This window comes from Mus caroli, unplaced genomic scaffold (genome assembly GCF_978045245.1).
Source record: "Mus caroli unplaced genomic scaffold, Mus_caroli_1 scaffold_3, whole genome shotgun sequence".
Taxonomy (NCBI): domain Eukaryota; kingdom Metazoa; phylum Chordata; class Mammalia; order Rodentia; family Muridae; genus Mus; species Mus caroli.
Window position 1 is genome coordinate 18,546,920 of NW_028227258.1, and position 25,307 is coordinate 18,572,226.

The 25,307-nt window shown below is 39.3% G+C and overlaps 1 protein-coding gene across 2 annotated transcripts in view; it reads right to left on the bottom strand.

The window, feature by feature from the left end:
* Positions 1-23,716, bottom strand: part of Unc5c (unc-5 netrin receptor C) — a 351,370-nt gene extending 327,654 nt beyond the window's left edge. For both annotated transcript variants that reach the window (XM_021157614.2, XM_021157613.3), the window contains exon 1: positions 23,493-23,716. In XM_021157614.2, coding sequence (XP_021013273.1) covers positions 23,493-23,616 — 124 coding nt within the window. In that variant the 5' untranslated portion in view covers positions 23,617-23,716. The remainder of the gene's footprint in view (positions 1-23,492) is intronic.
* Positions 23,717-25,307: the final 1,591 nt, after the last annotated feature.

The window sequence follows — 25,307 nt, forward strand, 5'->3', positions numbered from 1 at the left end:
TGGTCTTTCTTTTTAATTTTCATAGTATAAAATAATATGAAACACATGTAGTTCAAACTGCGTCACTAAAAAATTTCTTTTTTTAAAAAAAAAATCTATGTCCAACTTTTATATTGAAGTTGTTGAAACTATTTCTAAGTCATAGACGTAGCTACCCTTAGATTCTCATGCTTTCATGAAAGGGGAAGTACTGAAATGAATCATTAGGATTTTTTTTTCATGTGAGGATATCCTATGATGTACATGTGTGAAGATGGAACTGTGAAGGTGCTCTCAGGTGGTAGCATCTATGAGGCCAACATAGTGCACACTCTCTATGGTGATTCAAAGGTCATAATGGAACATTTACATGTCAAGTATAACAATAATAAATTCTGATGTCTTAGATACGTCTTTTAACGTCTTACCTTTTTGGTCTAAGGGCATCATTATTGGGCTCATCAGTTAATGAAGATATGCTTTTAAAGTAAATTAATTAATTAATTAATTAAGAGAAGTAAACCAACATCCAGAAAATTACTGCCAAAGGTTTCTGGTTTGGATATGAGGGTTGAGGAAAGTGACTACTTTCTTCAGTGGCAGCAGATACCTGATAACAGTTACACATGAACACACACACACACACACACACACACACACGCATACATATACCCAGACACACAAACACACATGCACACTCACACACTAGCACACCCGTGCACACATGTGTGATATGGCAGCTAACAAGAATGGTAGAAAAGAGATCAAAACATAGTCCAAGTTTATATGTCTGTTAAACAAGTTGTGATGAATCTACTTTTCAAGAATAATCTGTAATTGAAATGAACTATTTTGCTTTCTGCACTCAGTCTAAAACTCAAGTTTGTGGGATGGAGGGCTCCAGGGACACAGCTGAGGGGTGCTGTTTATTAGTAAAGGTGGGCGGGCAGCAGTTTAGTTAAACAACGTCTTCTCTTTCTAAAGGAGAGCTAGCAACTTTTCAAAGACAGGAATGTAGCGAGCAGAATTCTAAAACCATCATGAACCCAACCTAATTCCTCCCCTTGTGATAAAGAAGGCATTACTTGATCTTGGAATGTTCTGTAGAGCAACATCCTTTGAAAAGGTGTAATTCTCAGTAACCTTTCTTTGTATTCACAAAATGACTAAACATAAGTGTTAAACTACGTGGTCTTTATGCCTCGCTCATAATAATACATCTTGTCCTTTATGGACCTCATTGATGCTTTAGTGACATAAAGATTTTTCAGTAGGAATGAAAATGATAGGGGAAATACTTTAAGGAAACTGCCTGTGGGACATATAAATATACACACAAACTTTTATTCAGGCTCTCCAGTAAGTTTGAGTTTTGTAAGCCATGTGTTTTAAAAAGGAATCATCAAAAACAGCTTAAAATAATTGACATGTTAATAGCAACTGATTCTAGAATAAATTCACTATTGGCAATATCTAAGACTTTCTAATTAGTAAATCAGTGTAAAATTAAAACAAGCATTTAAATAATTATCACCAAACTATATCCCTATCATTTCATAATGAGCTAATTCAAGTGAAAAATTGAATATGGCTCCAAAACAGTCTTCTCATTTTCTGAAGTTGAAATAGCAGGTCACGGTGTTGTTTTTGCTCTCTACTGCTTGAAATTTACTTGTGGACTGGAAATGATCTAAATCTCTCATCAACATTAAAAGCTAACAACAAAAGAAAAGTTGTTTTCACTAATACTGCATGAACACAATTGTCAACAGTTCAATTTTGGGTCTGTTGAAATATAACACTAAAAAGACAATCATATGAATGAGCCAAACTGTCTTTACTGGAAGCACAACCCTAGCTTTTAGTAAAAATGTTATTACGTGATGATACTAATAAATCAATCTTGCTGTCTTTTGAATGAGGATGACCTCATAGGTTCGTGTATTTGAATACTTGTTTCCCAGCTGATGGAACTGTTTGTGAAGGATAGGACTCGTGGCTTTGTTGGAGGAGGTGCTTGACTGGGGGGGAGCTTTGAAGTTTCTACTTCCATAGTTGTGTGTAAAGACATAAGCTCTTATCTACCCCTCCAGAACCATGCATACTTGCCAGCTACTGTGTGACCCCAATATGATTTTGGACCCCCCCTCAGAGCTGTAAGCTCCAAATGAACTCCTTGTTATGTAAGTTACTTTGGTCATGGTGGTTTTTTTCATAGCAATGGAAAAGTAACTAAGGCACCTGGGGAGCTGGATTAGAAGGAAAGGGCACTTGATGCTTTTAAAGAAAAGCCAGGTTCAGTTTCTAGTTCCTATCGAGCAGTGAGTCCCATGGGCTTCAGTATTGTATTCAGGACTCCATGGGCTACTGAATGCACATGGTGGACGCATGCTATGTAGGCTAAAACATATACATACAAGTACAAATTTAAATAAATTCAGTACAAGTAATCCTATCATCTTTATCCTTGTTTTGTGTGAGCTTGCTTGTCACTTTTAATCACAATGATATACAACTACAAATTAATATTTCTAATCAATGTTACCAAACAGAATCAGTAAAGGAAGGGTTCTGATTATTATGTAGTAGGCTTAATTTTGAAATACTAGAGTAATTTTAGTCTTGTTTTTTCTTCACGGATTTTAAGTTGCTAGTAAGTAGGGATACAAATACTAACACATGTATTTGTACAGATACATGTAACAGAAATTCAGGATTCATTCTATAATTGATAATTTCATATACTTTATAAAATTCTTACTTATTAAGGTTTTATTTTACTTTTAAATTTTATGTATATAGTTGTGTCTAGGTGTGGGTTTGTGCACATGAGCGTGGTGGTGTGGTTAGAAGATGCCACATAGGTGCTGGAACAAAACTCAGTTCCTATTTAAGAGTACTTATCCCTAAATTGCATATTTTATAATTAGTGTGCTAAGTGAGAAAAATTTATTATAAAAGTTATATTTTCAATATTTCATTTGAGAAAGTATGAGATGAGAGTACATGTCATTTGTGTGTGTGTGTGTGTGTGTGTGTGTGTGTGTGTGCAAGTCCAAATTCCTGGCTGAATGATTCATGAAGGAAAAATTACTTTGGCATAAGACTTTAGCTCAGTACAGCAGAAAAGGCATGGTGGAGAGGCTCAGTGGACTTGACCAGGAGCACAAAGCACTGGCTTCCTCACATGCCTGATGAATGGAAGCAAAAAGATCAACAGAGAAGAACTGAGATTCCCTCTCCTCTTTAAAATGCATCCACTTCTAACCAATAAGTTCAACCTTCTGAATTTCCATAACCGTCTACACAGAGCCTCAAGCTAGGAACCAAGTTCTCAGTATGAAGAGGTGGGGGATATTCCAGAGTCAAATCTCAACAGTGATTTTATTCTTCATCTAAAATTCCAACTTCCAGGCTCAGAGGACTAGACTGAAGGCTCATAGTTTAAGAGCATTTGATTCTTTTACAGAGGGTGTGGGTCTTGTTCCTAGCACCCATACAAAGCAGTTCCCAACCACATGTAACTAAATTTCCCAGGAGGCCAATGCTCTCTTTGGACTCCATGGATACCTGCACTCACAGTTGACATACACATGAGTAGGTACCCTTTTATAAATAAGGCCTAACAAGAAAATGAAAATATGAAGTTTTCTTATATTTACTTTTAATACAACCAATCAAGACAACGTTAACATGAAGCTACATTGCATGAGGCTGATGCTACCCCCAAAGCTCACTTTATACATTTTATAATCCACATTTTTTTTAACATTCACTTTTCTAAAACTGGAAAATACCAGAGTCTTGGAATCATTCATTGGCATCCTATCCACTGTTTACTCTAGTAATACTAGAAAAGGAAGTCAAGAGGTGCTCACCAAAGGAAAGGCTACAATGAAGAAATCAGAACAAAAACACTGCATGTCACATTAAAACTGATCATTAATTAACTATCTCATTATAGTCTCAAACTTATGAAACATTACACACAAACAATCGGATGTTTTGAATTCTAAATGAAGTTTCAGCATTGTTCATATAAATTCCTCTAGTCCTTAATTTTGTGTTCCATGAAGAAATACAGATATTTGCACAAATGACTTCGAAGTAGTTCTACAGGTGGGTTATGTTTTACTCATCAATTTTCCCACCCACAGAGATCCATACACTAGACTCCTTCCCCTTGTAGAGCTTTTAAAGGGATGGAGAAATATCCCTTTTAAATATCCCTGCATGGTCATCCTCTCCAGGATTTACATCATTTTATAAACATGTGAGTACCAAGGGGACCATCACTCAAATGGCAAACACATAATTTAAAAATGTAAAACTGTATTTAGAAGGAGACAACTAACCTGAAGCACTTGACAAACTCAAACTCTGTTACCGAGAATGTGGTCATGTCTGGGCTAAGTGGCTTAGCTATAGAGGATGCAATAAAACAGCTAAATTTGGATTGTAGGCTCATTCTGCACTCCAAAACGGAATGTAGCCCTCATGAGAATAAGGCAGAAAGTGACTGTAGAAATCAGAGAGCAAGTCTCTGTAACTCCTTGCTTCAATGATGAACCATTATAAAGAGAAGCCTAAAGCTGTGTGTGTGTGTGTGTGTGTGTAGGTGCTCAAAAACTTGAAAGTGAAAGAAAATGAAATGAGGTAGATAAACGGCACCATGACCTGATGCATGCTTTAACAGCACATTTTCAGAAGGCACTACATATCACTCTCCTTATCAACTGGTAAGAAGTTTTAAAGTTTCTTAAAGACAAGCAATGCATGTTTACCAAGAGTGCCCAGTTGGTAAAGAGCATTCGTAGACTCTAAGGACCTGGGGTCATCCCCAGTCGCCATATAATAAACAGGTGTGCTGGGATATGCTTGCTGCTTCCTTGCTCTAGACAGTAGATAAGATGGATCCCTATGGTTCACTAGCCACCCAGCCTAGCTATCTGGTTATTTCCAAGACATTGAAGATACTCTGGTCCCAAAACCAAAACAGGGTGGATGGCTCCTGAGGAAATGCTCCTGAGTACTTCCTCTAATTCCCCTCTACACACACACACACACACACACACACACACACACAGAGAGAGAGAGAGAGAGAGAGAGAGAGAGAGAGAGACAGAGAGAGAGACAGAGAGAGAGAGAGAGAGAGAGAGAGAGAGAGAGAGAGAGAGAGAGAGGGGTTTTCTTCTATCTCATTTATCCCTGTGGAAAAAAACAATAGTGCTTCCTGAATTAAATTAATCTTATCTATACTTGGCTATTTTCTTTCTTCCATAAGTAAATACACAGTAATCATCAGAGTCTGAAAGAAGTATAACATGTTAAAATACCTGAACACAGAGTGACTTCCATGGCTAAAATCCCTGGCACATCTGAATCCCTAGAGAAGCTTGAATTTCAGGGGTCAAGCCCTCAGACAGCTACTGAGATACACATTGAGGTGTAGATTAACCATTCACTGCTTTGATGTTGGGCACAATCTAACACTCAGCAATCTAAAGGAAAAGAAAGTCAAGCAGTGAAAACATACAGATAAGCTAGATATCATAAAGTCATCATTTCCTCTCACTTTATACCCACCCTCTTTCAGATAATTCTTGAATCTCTTCCATATTTGGTATTTGCTTTAAACAAAATTGAGATGTTCAGAAACGAAGACCCATATTTTGTAGGTAGGGTCATCCTAAGCATAACTTTTGTCAGCTGTGATAAGTTTATTTTAACTTAGCTACAGAGATCTTTCCCCTTCACATTTTTCAGGGCTGGTCTGTTCTGGCGAATTTCCAGAATAAACTTTACATCTTCCTTTTAAGTAGGGCAAGATCTTGACATAAAACTACTGTGAGAGCTGAAGCTATGCCTGGCCAATGCAATTAAGGGCTGGCTTCCCCAGTTGTTTTTATAGTGATAAATATAAAGTCCATATCAGGCAGCAAGACAAATTCCCCTTAAGTATCTGCTGTCACATCTGAGAACCAACTTAAGCAGGCTGATCATGACCATGTTTTTGTCTACTGTTTGGTGTCCTTTTCCCCTGAGATTCTCATGGCACAAAAACAACCAAAGTGTACACTTATTTGGAAGGGGGAGGTGATAGGAGAGAGAAGAGATAGGAGAAGAGAAAAGAGAATAGGAGAGGGGTGAGGAAGAGAAGAAGGAAAACAATACTCCATACAAAATTTTACTTCACTTCAGAGTGGAAAGACATAAAAGACTTCAGAGTGAAAAATTATAGTACAACAGATATCCCAACAAGACACAAATAGGCAAATAACAGCACAAAACAGCGCTGAGGCCATTACCATAGATTCTACTTTTGAAACAGTAAAATATATTTCCACATCAAAATAATCCCACTAAGTGAAATTCTTTAAAGGGCTTTACTACCAACATGGCATTTTTTTTCTGTAAGTCAATTACATAATTTGTTGCATATATTTTATCAAATGACTTACTACTCATTTAAGCACCTCAGACGGTAATAGTTTCTTTCTTTTGGAAAAAGTTAAAATTAAAATATGTTACACAAGAGGGTAGAGCAACAAACAAGAGATGTTGGCTGTCCATGGTCAGGAAACCAAGACTTCAACTGTCTTTGAAGTCATGAAAATTACTCTGTAAAAGAAAAGTAATTCTCATTCAATTTTTTTCAAATGGCCTGTAAGAGCACAAAGATCAAAACATGTTTTTTATATCACAATTAAACATTTTAAGAACCAAAAAAAAAGTTTGATGTGAAATCCCTCCTTCTCTAAAACTAGCATTCATCTCAGCTTTAAACATCTTTTCAGAACATTAGGTGTTCAGGGGAAGACGTTAATTTCCATTAAAGAGTTTATTATGTTTTTCTTTTTGTACAAAGATGTATTCTTTTAATACTGCTCTCAAGTCATTTTTTTTTTAACTTTGAATGCCTTTGAGTCTAAATTGACTGTCTTTGCTGAAGTGGTGTTTGCCTCTTTGACCAAGTCTTTGGCATTCCATTACGGGCACCTGCTGTTGATAATTACAGGTCTGTCTCCTTACCACTTCCTCTGCTCTGTGCCAAGGCAAGCTTCAGACTGCCTGATTACAAACAGCACAAGTTAAAGATCCCACATAGATCTCCTGGGTAATTACTCAGGGCAAGTTGGGGCTGTGTTTACTGTTGTTGCAGGAAGCTACTCCTAGGTAGAGTTTTCTCTTCACTAGCTGTATAGTACAATCCAGTGCCTATAAGAGGTTTTGAGTTAATAACAGTTTGTTTTGCCATACCATTTTGTAGTCTGAGGATCAAACTACCCTGCTTAAAAATATCCATGATCACAGTAAACCTATCTTCAGACAAGAGCTAGCTACAGAAGAGTGACTATGTGTGATGCAAATGTACTGGCTTTCATGACTGAGCCTCCAAAGGACTGCCACCCTTCACTTGGCATGTTATGTTCTCATATTGCATCAGAGAGAAAAATAAGAAATACATCCTAGATCAGTAAATGATGCAGCAGTAATTTGATATATAACAAAATTTAACTAATAGGAAGGTCAGGTTCTATTATCAATATCAACAAGGGAAGAGTTGGGAAAACTTTTTAGCAATTGTTGGGACTTCTGGCTTGTAGACCTCCACACAGCTCCCAATTCTCTGTTGCAACAATCTGGCTAGGCCACTGTGTCGAGCTGTGCTCAAAGGGCTTGTATGGAGTTATTTGAGGCTTATGTGTTTCATATACCAGAGAATCAAAGCTCTTCATCTCTTCAAAGCCATGAACCACAGTATAGAAAATTCAATGGGAATAGTATTTTATATTATTTTATTTTACTTTTTTATTTTATTTTATTAGATGTTTTCTCTAGCTACATTTCAAATGTTGTCGCCTTTACTTACCACTTCCTCTGCTCTGTGCCAAGGCAAGCTTCAGACTGCCTGATTACAAAGAGCACAAGTTAAAGATCCCACATAGATCTCTAAGTTCATATTGTTGTTCCTCCTATACAGCTGTAAGCCCCTTCAACTCCTTGGGTCCTTCATTGGGAATGGGTTTTTAAGGCGAAGAAAACTAACCTTTCTGCAACTGTGGTAGAATATCTAAGATAATTGACCTAAAAGAAGAAAAATTATTTTCCCTTCCTCTTTTGAAGGTTTCAGTCAATGGTCAGTTGACCATGTTGCTATTTTGGGGTCTTTGATGTATGGTTGTTGGGAATGCAGGGGTGGGGTATAGCTACTTGTCCCGTGATGACCAGATAAAGAAGAAAGAGAAAAGAGAATTCCTGAACACATGACTGGGAATCCAATACCTTTTATTTTTCCTCCAGTTAGTTTCTCTCTCTTAAATATTCTATCAATTTCTAATACTAATAATGCATGGGAATCTGCCCTTGGTATATGGGCATTTGAAAGCCCCACCAAACCTGCTGGTACCTAATGGATGGTGGATACTGAGGCTTCAGTCCATCTGGGTTTCCATCTAGATATTCACACCCACCTCATTTGATCCAGGAGTTCTTAAATAAAGATTCAAGGAGAGATGCTAATTCTACTACCGTGAATTGTCAGAAAAAAGTTACACTCTGTTATTTATGCAAAACACTCGAATTCATGCAGTACCATTCAAAAATGGATATCACATACCACCCTTGTGTCCAATCCTAATCTGTGTGCTCAGGAAAGGAGGATGATTAGGCACTGTGTTGACATGTATCTGGGAACACAGAAAGAAAAGGGCAGTCCAGCTGGGTAGGAAAGATCATGTTCCAAAGGAGTGAACTAAAACTAAAACTAAAACAAACAGTGTCGGTGGGAGGAGCCAGATAAAAAAGATTGAGCACAAGAAATGAATGGCCAAGGAAGAAGTAAAAGAGAACTGGAGCTAAGCAAGGGTCTGGCTCTAAAGGCTGGGGAAGGGGCTGTCATATTAGGGCTACACTGAGACTATAACAGCTGATGCTCTGTGTGGGGAGACTACAACCACAGAAAAGTTTGTAAGAGTTCAGAGGGAAGTATAAGCACAAATCCTGACAGCTGTGTGAATTTTCCAACCTCCATAAAGGCATGAGTTTGAAGAGAAAGAGCTCCTTAGATGGCCCTGCACTTACATAATTTCCCTTTGCAGGTCAGAGGGATGGGGCGAGGAAAAGTGCTCCACTTCAGTGCAATAGATATCCATGGCCATATTTAGGTAGTATGTATCTTTCCTAACACACCGCCACTAAGTGCTTGAGTATATTTAAATTTTGCTAGCATATAGTTCTATAGGAAAATAGGAAATAGTTTCTGCTTTCACTAACTTGGATTTCTGATGGCTTCTCTACCCTTTCAACGAAATAATGGTAAATCATATATTCTGGGGAGACATAGGTAATGGTTACATCGATTAAAAAAAATGAAATGAAGCCTTTGACAACTGTTTAGTGACTGTCTCTGAGACAGCTTAGTGTTCAAAACATCAGCATTGAGAAGCTTGATCTTCCTTTAATAAAACAACACACATATATCCAAGAAGGAATCAAAAGTACAGACTCAACACTCAGTCACTGTGTGTTTCACTCCTGGAAATCTTCCAAAGATTTACTGCAAAGTAATTGTTATATGTGGTGATGAGTCCCGAAGAACCCATCCAATCAATCATCCACAGTGTCCCAGGTTCCAGATTGTTTCTGTTGGCTCCTTTTAACAGAGTAAGATCCATGAAGATAAGAAGTTTTGTAATTACATGGAGGAAACATTTCCCTGCCCATTATGGAGTTCCTATTAACTTCTTCTTTTAAGTGAGTGTTTCTTAAGAAGGCATTGAGGGGACGAGGAAGGATAGGTGGGGGTTAAAGATAAATGACATTGAACCTTGTGCTTGGATAGAGCAAACTACAAACAGATCCAGTCCTCCTAAAACTGCTGTTCTGTGTTTCCCTATTCACGGAGCTCATCCATCCCGTTGTGGATGCTGAAGGGACCAGAACTGCAGGAACTTGGAATGAGCTCTTTGGCTCTGCATTTCCTATCCAGTGTACATATTTTGAAAAAAAATATGGTTTTCATGTTTTTTTTCTCCTGTTTAAATATTATGATGAAGCATTTCAAAGGATATAAAACTAAAGAACAAAAGATTAGCAATGTCACAGAGAATCATAAAATACAATACTGGATATTCTTTGTAGCTCATCAACTCCTCTTTGCCCATAGTCTTCTTAAAATACAGTCATTATTAAACCAATTGTAAATTATCCTTTTATAACCACACACTGGAAAGTTTTTGTTTTTAATTTTCAAATGGGACTATAATCTTTGTGAATGTTCTTTTTCACTCTTATAGAACACAAGTTTCACATGGATGGCGGTGAGGAACTGGCGAGCTCCGTTGGCCTCTCCTAGAATCCATTTAAAATATTTAATGAAATGAAGTAGAGGCCAGTTCCAGTGAATGCACAGGTGCCTTTTGCCACTATACATGAACATACATTGAACAGTTTGGACATCTAATTAATTTCTTTTTTCTATTTGGCTTTTATCTTCATATGTACTCTGAACATATGAGGAACTCTGGCCTTGCTTGGAGTTTTTAGTTTAATTAATTTTTGCTTTTATACTAGGATCAGTAAGTGCTTTGTAATGTTAAAACTTTTGACATAATGAAGAAGGTTAATTGTTTCAATTCCTTCAGAAAGAGTTTAAATATTAGCCAAAAAGTAGAGTTCAGCAATTAATTGTTCTTAATCTTTAACCTCCATTTTTACAAACACAGCAATGTACAGTTTAAAGAGAATAAATGCATATTTTTCACTTAAAGTTATCAACTCCATTGATTCTGAGCTTGACACATAAAAAAATTATACCACTGGAACTGGAGAGAAGGCAGAATGTGTGAGTACTTCTTATTCTTGCAGAGGAATGGGGTTTTACTCCTACCCCTAAAGAGCTACAACTCTGAAACACCAGTGCCAGGGTATCACTTGCCCGCTTCTGGCCTCCAGAGGCATGTCCATGTATACACAGCAAACTCATTCATAAACTAAAAATAAATTTCTTCTTAAACTCACACTGAAGCAAATTTGTTGCTTTCCAAAGTATTTTAATGTAAAAAGTACCATAATTTTGTATAAAACGTGATTTTTAAAATGTGCCAATCTCTTATTAATGAATGTGTTGTTGATAACACACGTTGGTTGGTCTATAAGATGTTTTTCTACTCAGCATTAATCCCTGCTACACACTGTCTTCTCAGTCTTGTCATAGAATTTGAGCAATGGCAAATGAAACCTGTTACACAGTGTAGACATTTATGATAAGGATAAAATAGCATCAGCCATAACAAAGGTTAAAGGGCACTAAGTGCTTGTCCAGTGCCAAGCGCTGTCCTCGGTCTTTTGCTTTTCACAACCCCATTCCTCCTTACAGTTTTATGACATCAATACAACAATTATTCTCATCCTACACTCCCAGTGTGAAGGGAAATGAAGAGTTTATACTTGTACGCAACTGGCGGACACAAAAGCTCAACACACTTTACCTATCTTTGCCTAGGGACTCACAGAAAGACTGGTACTATTTGCAGTACCACTTGCCACAGGAAACCCATTGGTTATAGACATAGGTAAGTTTTGAAATTTGATTTGTTTTATAGATTTCTTCAATTAGAAAATTGTCAGATCCAACCACATACAGATGCAGGCCCGCATCCACAGGTGTACACAGACAGGCAAACAGTATGTTTTTAATTTCCTGGTAGTCAAAGAAAAAAGTTAGAAGAGAGAGAGAGAGAGAGAGAGAGAGAGAGAGAGAGAGAGAGAGGAAGGGAGCTTATGTGAATGCTGTCATAAATCTCAGTGTAGACATCTATTTTAAGAAAAGAGTTGCAAGCATAAACAAATGCATTAAAGAGGGAATATATTTGTTCCATCTTTTCTTTTTATATGTAGTTCATACCAAAAGAAGAACATACACTTAAAATTGTCCAAGAAAGCAACAGTCTCTTATATAGCAGGGAATTTCTCTAAAAACTGTTCTAAACTAATGTAATAACTGTCCTATTTCAACCAATCTCGGATCATCTTATTATATTTTAAACATAATTCAATTTTATAACACAAGTTTGTAGATGAGTACATATTTATTATGCAGCTAAATACAATGGCATTCTTTCTTCAATTCACAATAGAATTAAATTTCATGCATTACAAAAGGAACCCCCCCCACCATGTATGGAAATAGCCATTTAAAAAGATGTTTTGGCCTTAAAAATAGATTGAAAATTTAAAATCAAAGTCCACTGGGTTGGATGGTGGAATACTCCCATCTGTTATTAATGTCTGAATTATACACTACAGACAAGAGGATTCACCAAGGCCCTTGTATAAGATGTCAGTAAATAACATTTTGGTTAGTAATTTCATTATGTAAACTTTGACCATGTAAGCTCACAATTCATTCAGAATGAACACTTACAGCGGCCTGAAATGAGTTAAAACAGTTAATGACACTAAAGAGGACTTCTTCATTTTATTAAGAAATGCTTGTGTAAGAATCTATTCACACAAAAGGAAAATCTTTGCTACGGCTAAAGAGGAAGCCTATTTTTGTTTTTGTTCTTTGCAAGAACTAAAGGGTTATGTAAGGCTTTACTGTTTATCATATTTTAAAAAATACTTAATTTTAAAGTACAAGTAAGTAAAAACTGTGATGTGTATGGTCAGAGTAAAGAACTCAGAACCTTGAAGGCAAGAAAATCTGGTGAGAATCCAAGTGTACTTTAGGAAGATGTTCATGGAGCGTGTGCACATGCGACTGGGGTCATGTGCTGCCTTGGACTCCATCCCCCTGACTTCTGCTGGGTTTTGCTAATGGCCTGATAATAGGGAAGGGGGGAGGTGAGCATAGAGGTCTCCTAGTACTTTAGAGTGGAGTGAGCATGACAGCTGCTGATTAATTACTGCCCAGTTCTCAACTCACACATCAGATGACTGAGCAGCTCTGTTCAGCACCACAATGGTTTCACAGTTACAGAACACTGGCTTCGAAAATACTTTCAGATGAGGATGAGAGATGCACGGACACCATAATAATTGACAGTATCCAGTATTGTCTTCCAGATGACTAAAATATCCATTAGAAATTTTTCTAAAGGTAAAAAATATATTTGTGAAATTGGTGTTGGCGGGAGAGGTGATATGAGGCTTCCAACCTTCAGTTTCATGTCTGATATCACAGACATATTCCATAGTTTTGAAATCTTACCCAGAGATCATGTGTACATGTTAGAGAGTGTCACATTATACCTGAGCTTTCCTTGCTCCTTTTCCAACACTCACTCTCCTCCCCACTTGGTTGGGCTTTCTGTAGTCTCAAAGTATATGGAAAAATAAACATTATAGCTAATAGCAGAAAAGAAAAAACCCTCACTTTAAATGAATTTCTCAAGACACTGTATGTGAATGAGGGCTTCTATGGAAACAACTGCTGTATGGTGTCAGCTTAAACTGCTCCAGATGATTTCTTTCAAAGCCTCCCTTTTAAGGCCATCACCGCCACATAGTATCTTCTTGTTATATAGACTGCTACTTTTGTTTCATCACAAACCTTTGCCTGTTGAGTAGCAGCCTGCTACGACTATCAGATGGCATTTGTTTTACTTAATGTACATAGTTTTAGAAAAAAATATAGAACTGCTATTACTGCATTCTATGAAAACATGCCAGGGTACATTTAGCTGACACGGCATCAGCTGGTATTTAAACTGGGCTTAGCTAATGGACTTTTAATGTCAGCGGGGTTATGTGCAGTTACTGGCTATTAGCAGAAATGGCTCCTTTCTATAAAAATCACTTTTCCTCAAGTGTGTTGTTTGAACATTCCTTTCCCTAATTTAGTGACTGTCATTGAATGCTAAATAAACCAAAGGACTCTGGAGTCTGCTGTTATCTTTAAGATCCTCTCTTTAACTTTGCAATTCAGCATTAAACTGGCAACCTTTCCCATTAACTTTTAGACTTGTAATCACAAAATGTTATGAGAAATTATATTTACTTTGCCATTTTTCATAGTATACTATGTATTTTGCTATGAAAGCCCCTTGTCAACCATAGAGGATGAATGCTTGATGATGTGTCTAACATAGTTACCAGAACCCTAGAATTGAGTACTTTTAAATTCTCACTTCAAAATTGCCAAAAATTTGAAAATGTATATGTATGTGCTAATAGCTCCAACCGAATGACATTTGGATGTGTTTATAAATATTTATTATTATACTTAATATAAGCAAGAAGCATACTATTGTCATATCCTGAATGAAAATCCGGATATTCTTCCATTATAACAATTTTCCTCTCTGCACAGCTAACATGCTTTGTCCATTTAAGTAAAAGTTTCATTGCATATTGTGATAAAACTGGAAATAAAGCCATCTACGGGAGACCAAGAATATCCGCCACAACCAATCACAGCCTGTTTCTCATCCATAAAGCAAACCATCCCTGCATTATTCTGGGCAGGAAAGAAGAGCTCAGCTGACCTTGCCTACAGTGGGCCTATGTATAAAGTCACTTCCTGTGTAGCACTTCCAGGGCAACAATGACTCTCTTAGAGAAGTTAAAAAGAGTCAGAAACTTGTGTAAAATATATTCTCCCTTCATGTTAGGAAGTGGATATTCTACTGAGGATAGACACTCAACTGTAATCAGTGAATGAGAGTCCAACCATAAGACTATGGGAGAAAAACAACAAGACAAACCAAACAAACAAACAAACAACAAAATCCAGAAGGTCTGCATATGTTTGCCATAGGTCATAGAAAACAGACATCACTTGGGAATAGGTGACAACCTGTTTCTATCAGATGAGACAGACTCTGCACCACATAGTGATTGACTTGTCAATTTGCCAAGACAACTTTCTGCAGAAAAAAATGGATGTAATATTTTTTATTAAGAAACCTGTGATTAAATCAGAATGGCCAGTTTATAATGAGCTTTATAAGTAAAAATAAAACATTTATTCTACAGGTTTCATTTTTTTTTAGGGTAAGTGGCAAATCTGTTTGAAAATAAATGTTCCCTTCTAAAACATCAAAGCATGCAACCTATGCACATCGCATATTCATATTGTTATACAACACACACACACACATTAATAGGAAATTATCAAACTGTATTTGTTTACTTTTTATAAGTATTTACTGTGTTAAAACCTCTGTGCAAAATATTATAGAAAATTTACTTAATTCAATAAAAATAACATGCAAGTCTTTTATTTTTGATCTATAATAAATTTAATAAAACACCCCCCCACACACTTGCAACTGGGAAGGGCACTGCAGCAGATCAAACTCTTCACAGCCATCTTTCTACTTTTCCTAATCATGTTATTGCAAGTAAATGGCAACTGTTTCACCACAGTCCTTTTCAGTTATTTATAGATAGATACATGTATGCTTCGTAGTGATATAGATAAACATTTAGCTCAGGCAATAATACCTGGAGAGGCAGACAGTGATGACATTCCTTCAATGCACTAAAATTCTATTAAGTCAGCTCCACTTAAGCAAATTATCTTTCTCAGGACAATTGTCCCCAAGAATTCCTATATAATCTGAACATAATGCTCTCAGATTTCTTCCAAGCAGGTGAGCCTTAGAAAACAACAGGGTATTGTTTTCAAGGGCAATGTGTAACAAGGCAGTTCGAGACTGAGTAATGCATTTTCTAAAGATCACTGGTGGGTCTCTGCATAGCACTCATCTAGTGCCCAGTGGAGCGTGTCCTCCCCAAATAGGTACCTAAGAAAATATAACCTGTTAAACAACACAGCCTTTGAAAATACTCTGGAAATCCTTTCCCTATGTCAGCTAGAGTAAGAAACTAAAGCATGATTTATATAGAAGTTTTATGCCATATGCTTCAATATTATGATGAGAAACCAATCTTAGGTCTCTATTACAGATGGAACTAATAATGAATCATAAACAACAACAACAACAAGAACAACAACAACCCTCTATTTTCTCCTCCACCCCTGAAAGCAGTCAGAGAAATGGGTTTCTGTTTTCTAGGGTGAAGACCCTGTGTGTAAGGAGCAAGTGTCAGCTTCCTTCATCTTTGGGTTGAATCCCTAGGCCAATTTTAAGTTACAGCCTCTCATCATCTTACAGAGATCCAGAATGAAGAATTAAAATTGCCAAGGAAAATGAGAGGCAATATAATTACTGTTTTATTTAGGATGCTTTCAGCATTGCTACTTGCTAAACTTGAGTCCTTCCACTGGGTGGCCACGATGTGTACATTTTGCAGTCTCTACTCAAAGGGGATCCAACATACCACTTTTCTTTTGACCAAAAGCCAAACAGAGTAAATATATATGGAATGCCCATAATCTTCAAAGGCCAGTTACCAGAATTTACTCTAGTAACTGCCTGTCTTTCCTGTTTTCAAGGTTTCTGTTTGTTTTGTTGTTGTTGGCTTAGTAATTTGGGGGTTGTTTGGCTTAGATTAGAGATAGCTCCAAATCCACAGAACAGTAACAGTCCTACGGCCACTGAGTATCGCTTTTAGCATCTGTCAAAGAGACTGACCATCTGCTTACATTTCAAAGGAGTTCTTCAAAGGACTCTTGCAGTTCTTGTTATTCCAAAAAAGATAGCATAGTGGTTTAGAATATTTAAGTACAAGTAACTAACTTGTAAATGTATAGAAAAAGAGATTGCCCAATGCTCCTTCCTCTAATTTTAATCTTACGCTTGACTTTTATTTGTCAAAGATTAGAAATGTTTCTTTTATATCATGTAGCCTAACGTATTGCCCAAAACTTCTCCTGTCTAAGTGAATGTATCTTATAAATTAACTTTACATGAAAAAAATTTCTTCACAAAGTATATGTTTCCAAACTTTTACACTACTCTCTTTATACTTTTGTAATTTCTATATTCATCTTAATTTTCATGAGCTGGAAGGAAGGAAGTCTGCATTTATCCTTTTGGATATAGTTGAGTTAATAAGTGGATTACAAATGCATTTTGATATGTAAACACTAACCTATTTTTTAAATTTAAAATAAACTTTCCTATATAAGGATTTTCTTTTCAATAGGGAAAAATAGAACACAATAAAATATAGGTAAGTTTAAGTAGCCCGAAATTAAGACATTGACTATGTGTGGGAAATGTTAGCAATCATTAACAAAATTGTTAAATGTCATGAAGGAGTTTCTGTTTAGCATCTGTATCTGGAAAAAAAAGATAGCATGTGTTCATCTTACAAGGCTTCTTACTGCTCTCAGATTTGCTGAGAAATGAAACTAGTCACGGGAGCCACATGACACAGTGATTAATGAAGGTAAACCCTCCTATGTTCACAACATTTTAAAATAAATAAATAAGGCTTGTAACTCTGGAGCTAAATTTGATTAATCAATATCATATATTAGTATGATTATGTTCTCCCTAGTATTTGAAGAACTCCAACAAGCATGTCAACATGAGGAAAGTTCACCGTATCCCCTTTCCTTTCCATGAGAACATAAGACTCAGTGTGTTATTTAATTAAAGGAGGATATTCCCCAAACATGGGAGTTTTCAAATGTTTTGCTTCACTTTCCATCACAAAGCACTTTTGAGTTACTGTTCTTTGCTAATAAAAGATGCTAATACTGATGTAAGGACAAATATCTGCATGTTAGGCACTTCCAAAATGGTAGCTCGCTTCCTAAATTATAACTTCACTTTAATTGATGTCACAGGACTTCAGCACTATGTGGAGAAGAACAGATCTAAGTACCTAATCTCCACTCCATTCTTTTTCAGACTTCGAAACTTCATTGTGTAATTCTGTGGAGGCAACAGTGCTCAGAATGAGAGAAAGCCAGCATTTCAAATGCAAGTCCAACATTTCAATGAATTCTCAACTTATATCTTATCATCTTCAAATACTTTCCATAGAAAAAGTATAATAATTTCCAACATAACTTAAAGATTTTCAGAAAGAGGAGTTTTGACATATCCAAGCTAACTGAGAGTAGGAACATACTCAGTCCTTCTAACTCTGTGAGTTCGCAGAAGTATTTGCACTAAATATTTTTTATTAAAACGTGTGTAAATTTCAATACAAAGCATTGCATCAGGAGAAGCTATAGGCTACAATATTATTTTAAGAATTACAAATAAGAAAACATTAGCATTTCAAAATTGCTCCTGAAAATGTACTTCAATCAAGTAGTGCAAAACTAATACTAAGTTTCTATTAAAAATATTCTTGAAAGATACTCTCTATATAAGGTCTCAGACTCGTGGAGTCCTCTTTCACAGTAAGAGAAATAATATTTACAAGTAAGTGCTAGAAATATAAAAGCAAGTCCATAGTAGGTTCAAGCAGCTGTTGATTAAGAGAGAGAGCCAGAGACAGTGATAAAATTGAGAGGAAGGATGAGAGAGAACAGAGAAGATTAAGTGTCTTGGGCTTGTGTAAAAAACTTAACTATCAATAATTTAAGTCAGAATTACAGATTTTCAGGAAAAATACCTTTGTTTTAACTCTAAGTAAAGGTAAACATTAAGGCCTCTCAAAGTCTTCAGTTTGTCTTAAAAGTTGGTCAGAAAGTAACATGCAAAGAAATATCAGTGATTGTTTATTTTAATGTTCACTACAATCACAAGCAATTAAATGTGAAAAGTCAAATAGAGTGTGGATCTATTTAAGGCTTGATGAATTTGGCTCACATTTTGCCAGTGTTTTACAAAGTTGGAAGTCAAGGAATAATAAATTTTTTTGTAAACTACCTATTGCTATAGATGGTTTACATACACTAATTCAGCCTTAGTATGACCTATGGTATATATTTTTCTCATTTTACGCGTGGGGAAATTGAGGTACAGAATAGTTAAATAACTTAGCATATCACAGTCATATAGCTAGGATGTATCTGAAGAATTATGATGCATTGTGCTAACTAAAACAGGCACATGGTATTAACTGTTATTAGCTTGTACCTCCCCAAAGCCAGACAAAATAGCCATTGACTCTAAGTAGTAGGCCATAGAGTCATAGCATAGCACTTGCTATCATAACATGTACAGGTACTTAGATTCAATCCCCATCACCAAAGTAGGGGAGGTATCTGAATATAAGTAATACTTTTGAAATGCAAATTTAACTTAAAGAAAAGCCCACTTCCATCATGGGCATGGGGGTACACAGTTGTAATCCCAGAAACAGATGGGGGTAGGGGCCAAGGTGGGTAGGTGGCTCATGAGTTCACAGACAGCATGAGAGATGGTGGGATGAATGAATGAATGAATGAATGAGAGTATGTGTCTGGACTAGTTCAACTTCCAAGTGTCCCTTCCTTACTACTTCCAACCAATTAATCTTATATGTATAAAATACCATTAATATTCTATGTATAAAATTTTTGGAACTGTCTTCATTACCACCACCACTCATGGGATAATCCTGGCCACCTTGACACAAGGAACATATCTGTATACACTGTTACAGTTCAGAAATTAATATGCTGGTAGATCTATCCTGATGATAAAGACAGTTTATTCAAGTCTAACTCTCCAACAAGTAGCACACAGTCTGGGACTTGTTCCCTATGGCATACTACTTCTAGTATACATTCTGTTCAAATAAGCTCAAAAATGTAGTGTGCAGTAAATGGGAACAGATTTGTTTTTAAGTTGCACAGATGCAAAGGTCAAGTAAAAGGGATCTAGGCTGAAACTTCAAGGTTGGAGTCTAGACTCAGCTTCTATCCACACCATCTTCCAGAAATGACTACATCCCCCAGTGCTAGTGTTTCTTCTTAGAGTGGCTCCCTCTGCTGCTCCAGCAAAGCCATGACCTAAATCATAAAAGTGCTATGTGCAATTAAGGCCTAATGGAGCACACTCTCCCTTTTCATGCTAATAAGAGGGACACATAAGGGGACAGTTATATTTAAATCTCAACAATTACACTACATACACAAAGAGGGTTAGCCTAGTACAGCTCCCAGGATGCTCTTATCTCCTTAGGGGAATTGTTTCCAATATATTTGCAGGGATTCTCATGATGACCTATCCCAGGGTACAAAGATGGATACTTTAAATGATTCTTCCCCACTTAACTCTGATGTTTATTATAATGTAATGATTTCTTTGTTTTACTGACAGGATCTGGCTTTGTTACACAGGCTGGCTTTGACCTTGCATTCCTCATGTCTCAGCCTCCTTAAGTGGGAGTCTTACAGGTATAAACCAACACACTCTGCCATGATACAGCATTTATTTTTAGCCATGTGCTTGCAAAGTTTGTTCTCTGAAGACTTTTAACGAGTCTGTAAATTAGAATACAGAATTACTTGCCTAACAAAGGCCAACTTGTCTATTTTTCTTTATGGTAAATCTCCATAGTGAATACATGAATTTGTCCTCCCAGCTGAGCCATATATGAGAGAGTAACCATCAAGTTTGGTTATTATCGAAACAGACTGTCAATTTGTAAAACCCCGACATGCATAAAGTCATGAAAGTACTGTCCTCTCCTGTGGAAAGAAATGTGTTACTTGTCTTAAAAACACTAAATTTATGCAATAAGAGAATTATCTCTGAATAGATATTAATAATTTTCTGTTCTAAACTTGGAGGTGTTAGCACACATAATATTAGTGGTGGCAGATAAGAGAGACATTGTGATGTAAAAGGGTAGCATAGTAGGAGGCAAAAATTCACACACACACACACACACACACACACACACACACACACACACCTACCTTGCCTTTCCTAGTAAAAATCTTTCATTCTTGGAAGTCAGGAGCCCTGAGATTTCCCTGGAGAGAAGGTTTCCCAGCAAGCCTCAATGAAACAATTAGAGCAGGGGTAGAGAAGGGGAAAGTTCTTGCCTACAGCTCAGAGAATTTCCCAAGGACCTGTTTAACATGACTGCTGTCTGTCTTTAATCCATAGTTGCAAAACTCCCTCAGTCATAAATAATACTCGCTCTGTGCTTCTACAACCATGTTGTGGTTGGTTTTTCTCCTCCCCTGGGCTGATTTCAACTCGAGATCTATTTTTTGAAAGCTTCTCATTTTCTCAGCACTGCTCCAACAGATTCGAAACCTTCATCACATTGTAAAGTACTTCATGAATGTCTTGCATTCTAATTGCATGTGGACTTCCATTCATGAAAAGTACTGTCCACTGGAGTCATTAACGCAGCAGAACAAGCAAATGGTACCTCTGGGGTATGTGTGGAAGCTCTGGTGTAAATTGGAAAGAAAGGAGATACTGAAGGAAATGGGAGCCTGCCCCCCAGACAGTCCTACAGTGACTGGCTGAGAATAGAGTGTTAACAGCAGGTCAGTAGTAAACAGGCCTGGCTAATGAGTAGCAGCCACAGGGACAGTAGCTGATAGCAGATTTCTGTGCTCTACACTCCCTTTGATGTCTCACAGATAACACAGGAAGAGCTGGTACTCTGGAACATGGAGGATAACAAAGATAAAAGTGAGAGTCCTGCATCTCAGACCATGTGATTTGAAGGGGGTGGGGGAAGTTATTCTTCCTGATCGAGAGTAAATGGAGAAAATCCACACCAGCACGGCATATGCCCCCCCCCAACCTGCTTTTCTTTCCCTGCTGAAGATCAGAATTAATCCTCAACCTTTGCCTTGTCTGGTGTAGACCAAGAGAAAGTGCAGGAGGCAGAGCGTATCCCCAGCTCCTTCCCGCTTAGTCTCTGCTCCCTTCTTTCAATATTAATCCACTTACAGTCCCCTGTTTGATTATCTTCATCGATCCTTCTCCTACCCAGTCTTTTTAATTTGGCTGCTGTAAGCTCTCCACAGGGATCCTGCCTCCTTTTGGCATCTTTGGGGACTTTTAACTTTTCCTTTTCCCAAACCCTTCCCCTCACCCCCAATGGCTTAGTCCTTTGTGCACAGAAAAATGACACTGAATTCCAGCAGGACTCATACAGCTGATTCCAGAACCCTTAGGCTTCCTAAGATCACTGTCCACGTTGGCTTCCTAAGATCCTCCTGGAAGCATTTCTGGCTAGAGTCCCGAAAACTTCTGACCACTTTCAAGAACTCTAGGCTTTCTAGCACGGATTCCCTTGAACATGGTCAGAGGTGCTCTGGATGTGTGCATAAGCAAACCAGAGCTGACCCACAAGGATAGGAAGCATCTGTCCAGAAAGGAAGGCAAGATTTATGAGCATGGCCACTTAGCAGTGTAGCAGGAACAATTTACTCCCTAAGTAGCTATCTCAGATTCACACTGCCTTGCTAATCACATACCTCCTTATGAGGACCACACTTGCCTAGCCTCTGGGCTTTCTTTCAGCACCCACCTCCCTGCATCAGTGACTGTAGATTTTAGGAAATGAATGCTGCAGTTGGAATAAGTCAGTCTGTGAGCATCATGGAAGGAGTAAGGGCTGCTGCTCCTCCCCCCAAACTCTCCAAATTCACAAAGAAGTGTGTGTGTGTGTGTGTGTGTGTGTGTGTGTGTTTGAAGAAAAGGGAAGGTCTCTGAGCTGGTTCTGAATTGTTGCCTCTCTCTCCAGGCAAAGCTGTGTTGCCTTCTGGCTATAGGCAATAAATAAATAAATAAATAAATAAATAAATAAATAAATAAATACATAAATCTTTAAAATGGCAAAGAAGGATCTGGGTGGGAACTGGTTTGAATAAGTCTGGGAGCTGCACCTCCCTCTAAAACTCAATGAACAAGAAAGAAGCCTCCAAGATGAACCTCAGTCTAGGTGTCTTCCCCCTACCCGTACAAGACATTCCCAACTCTGGACCACTGTCCTCCTACTCCGGCTTTGCTCAGAGTGCCACACACTTCGAGGCTTAAACGCATTAAAATATCAGTTATAAACTGGTTAGCAGCGTCCTTTCCCCCAGAGAGTTGCAGATTTGGTTTGAACAGCTAGAGTCGCCCACTAGAGCTGTGGGTTTGAAGTTTTTCAAGGGTCGCCTGTCCGGAGGGGGACACGAAGAGGTTGTGAGTGGAGAAGCAGGCACACCCGGAGCCTGTCCTTTCTGGGCGAATTGAACATCTCCATAGCGCCCCATCAGCAGTCTAGGGGCACCGGCGCCTATGGGTCCTTGGCGGTAATGGACATATTTCCTTAGCGGAGGTGGAAGAAAACCCTGCAAGCGCAGCCATCGCGCACAGCGGAAAGCCTCGGCACACTACACATATTGGGGCGCATACCACAACGCCACTATCAGTGCCTCTGGAAACACCCAGGTACACAATATTCGAAACCGTGCGTCTGTGGGTCTGAAAGTGCAAAAGACACTCCAGGATCCCACAGGCACGGAGACAGCAGCTACACTTAACACACCCCGGGTCCATCCTTACCCAGCTCTGGAGCTAAGACTGAAAATCTGGTTTCTTAACTAGTTGGGAAAGTGGGATTTAAAGTGGTTTCCATTGGGGACAACTAGGCAGATGAGGAATCAAGGAGCGCCGGGGACAAATAGAGGTAGAAGAGAGGGAAGACAGAAGCAATGGGAGGTGACCGCCGCGCCCTGAAGACCCTCTTACCTTGAGCGGCGGAGCCCGTGCCACTGGCGCTTAGCAGGGCCAGGGCAGGTAACACAAGCATCTGCAGCAAGTATCCTAGTCCCAGTCCGCAGCGGGCAGCTGTCGCCCTCAGACCTTTCCTCATCGTCGGCAGAAGTGTACGGGGAAGGGAAACGCCACCAGGAGACGCGCAAACAGCCGAAAGCCCAGCCGGGCAGGAGGCTGGATCCGGCCACCGCCAGGCAGTCCTGAGAAATAACAGCAGCCTGAGCGCCACACTCCACTTTCTCCAAGGGCAGGGGCCAAAGGGGGTGGAGAGGAGCCTCCGAGGAGGAGTTTGAAGGTCCCTCGTCCACTGCGCCTAGCCACTGACGTCTCCCGCCTGCTAATGCTCTGCCCCCACTCGGGAAGTGCTGGGAGGCGTTGCGCGGCCACCACGACAGCTCCCGCAGCTCCGCCGCCAGCCGAGCGGGAGCTGCTCTCCAGTCCCCGCGCCCGCTAGGATCGCACAGGCGCCGGGGATGGGGAGGTGGCAAGAGCTGGAGGAGTGGCGAGCCTGCGAGGCGCTCCCCGCTCTGATCCTTGCGCTTCTGTGCGGGAGAGACTCCCCTGCTGCCGCCCGCCCGCCGACGGTCCAGCGACTGTCGCCTCCAGGAGTGGGGCGAGCGGGGGTCCTGGGTGGCGCTCGCAGAGGAGGCGTGGAGGGCGCGGCCCCACTCCGCGCGGGGGGGAAGAGGCGGCGGGAGCGCGCTCGCCCGCCTTATGTAAGCGAGGATGGAGCGAAATCCACGCCTCGCGCGGAAGGTGGAGTCCACTGGGTTCACTTGCTCACTTGCTCACTCGCTCCGGCTCTGACAAGGGACACCTGGGGGCAGAGGCAACTGCGGCCAGGGGCAGCACAGTCTCCCGCCTGGCGCCAGACTCCTGCTCCGCAAGCGCTGCGGGCACGCCTCAGGCCACTTGGCGGTGTCCAGCGGAGCTCAGCCCACCGCCTGGCAGTGTCCCTGGGCCGGCCAAGCCTAAGCCAGATGCCCCAGGACTGCTCTCGCTCTAGGATTTAGGGAGTTGCGCTTGATTGAGCCGGAGGCGGGCTGGAACTTGTTCGCATAGATGGGAAAGAAGGCAAGAAGCATTTGCAGTGGCTCAGCCCACTATCTTTGGGTTGTCAGCGCCAGTCAGGCTGTTTTATGCTCTGCGAGCCTGTGACCTATTTGTGGTGGAACAAAAACTGGAAATCAATGGAAACTCCCTCGGTGCTGAGGTTTTTTTTTTTTTTTTTTTTGCTTGTTCATCTTGGTGGCTGCTGAGATTGAACATTTAAAGAGTGCCGCGGCAAAACCAAGAGAACCACCCCGCCCCCCCTCAAAAAAAAAAAAAAAAAAAAAAAAACAGAACAAAATTTGCAGATGCTCAACTTGATGTTGGAACCTATAACTTAGTCTCCAAATTCTTAACAGCGAGGAGAGAGGACTAAATCTGCTTCAGTACAGAAAGACATTTTGGGGAGTAGTTAGGTTGTGAATTCGTGATAAAAGGATGAAGGAGGAGTGTGAGGAGGAGTGGGTAAAACAAGGCCAGCCCAGACAAAAGGAAGGCGAATATCTGAATACACCAGCTAAGCTCCACAAGACAGTGTGAAAAATCCCCGATGCTTGTGCATTTAAAATTAATAATTTTATCATGTAAAAGTTCAGTTTCAAGTGCGAAAGGAGCCATGTGTAAACGCACAGAAGAGTTTAGAAGGTGTGTGTGTGGGGGGGGGGGGCGGGTGGAGAAAATGGCTGATTTCAAGTCTAATTTGAGCTGTGGTCAGAACTGTCCGGGTGAGCAGGTCAG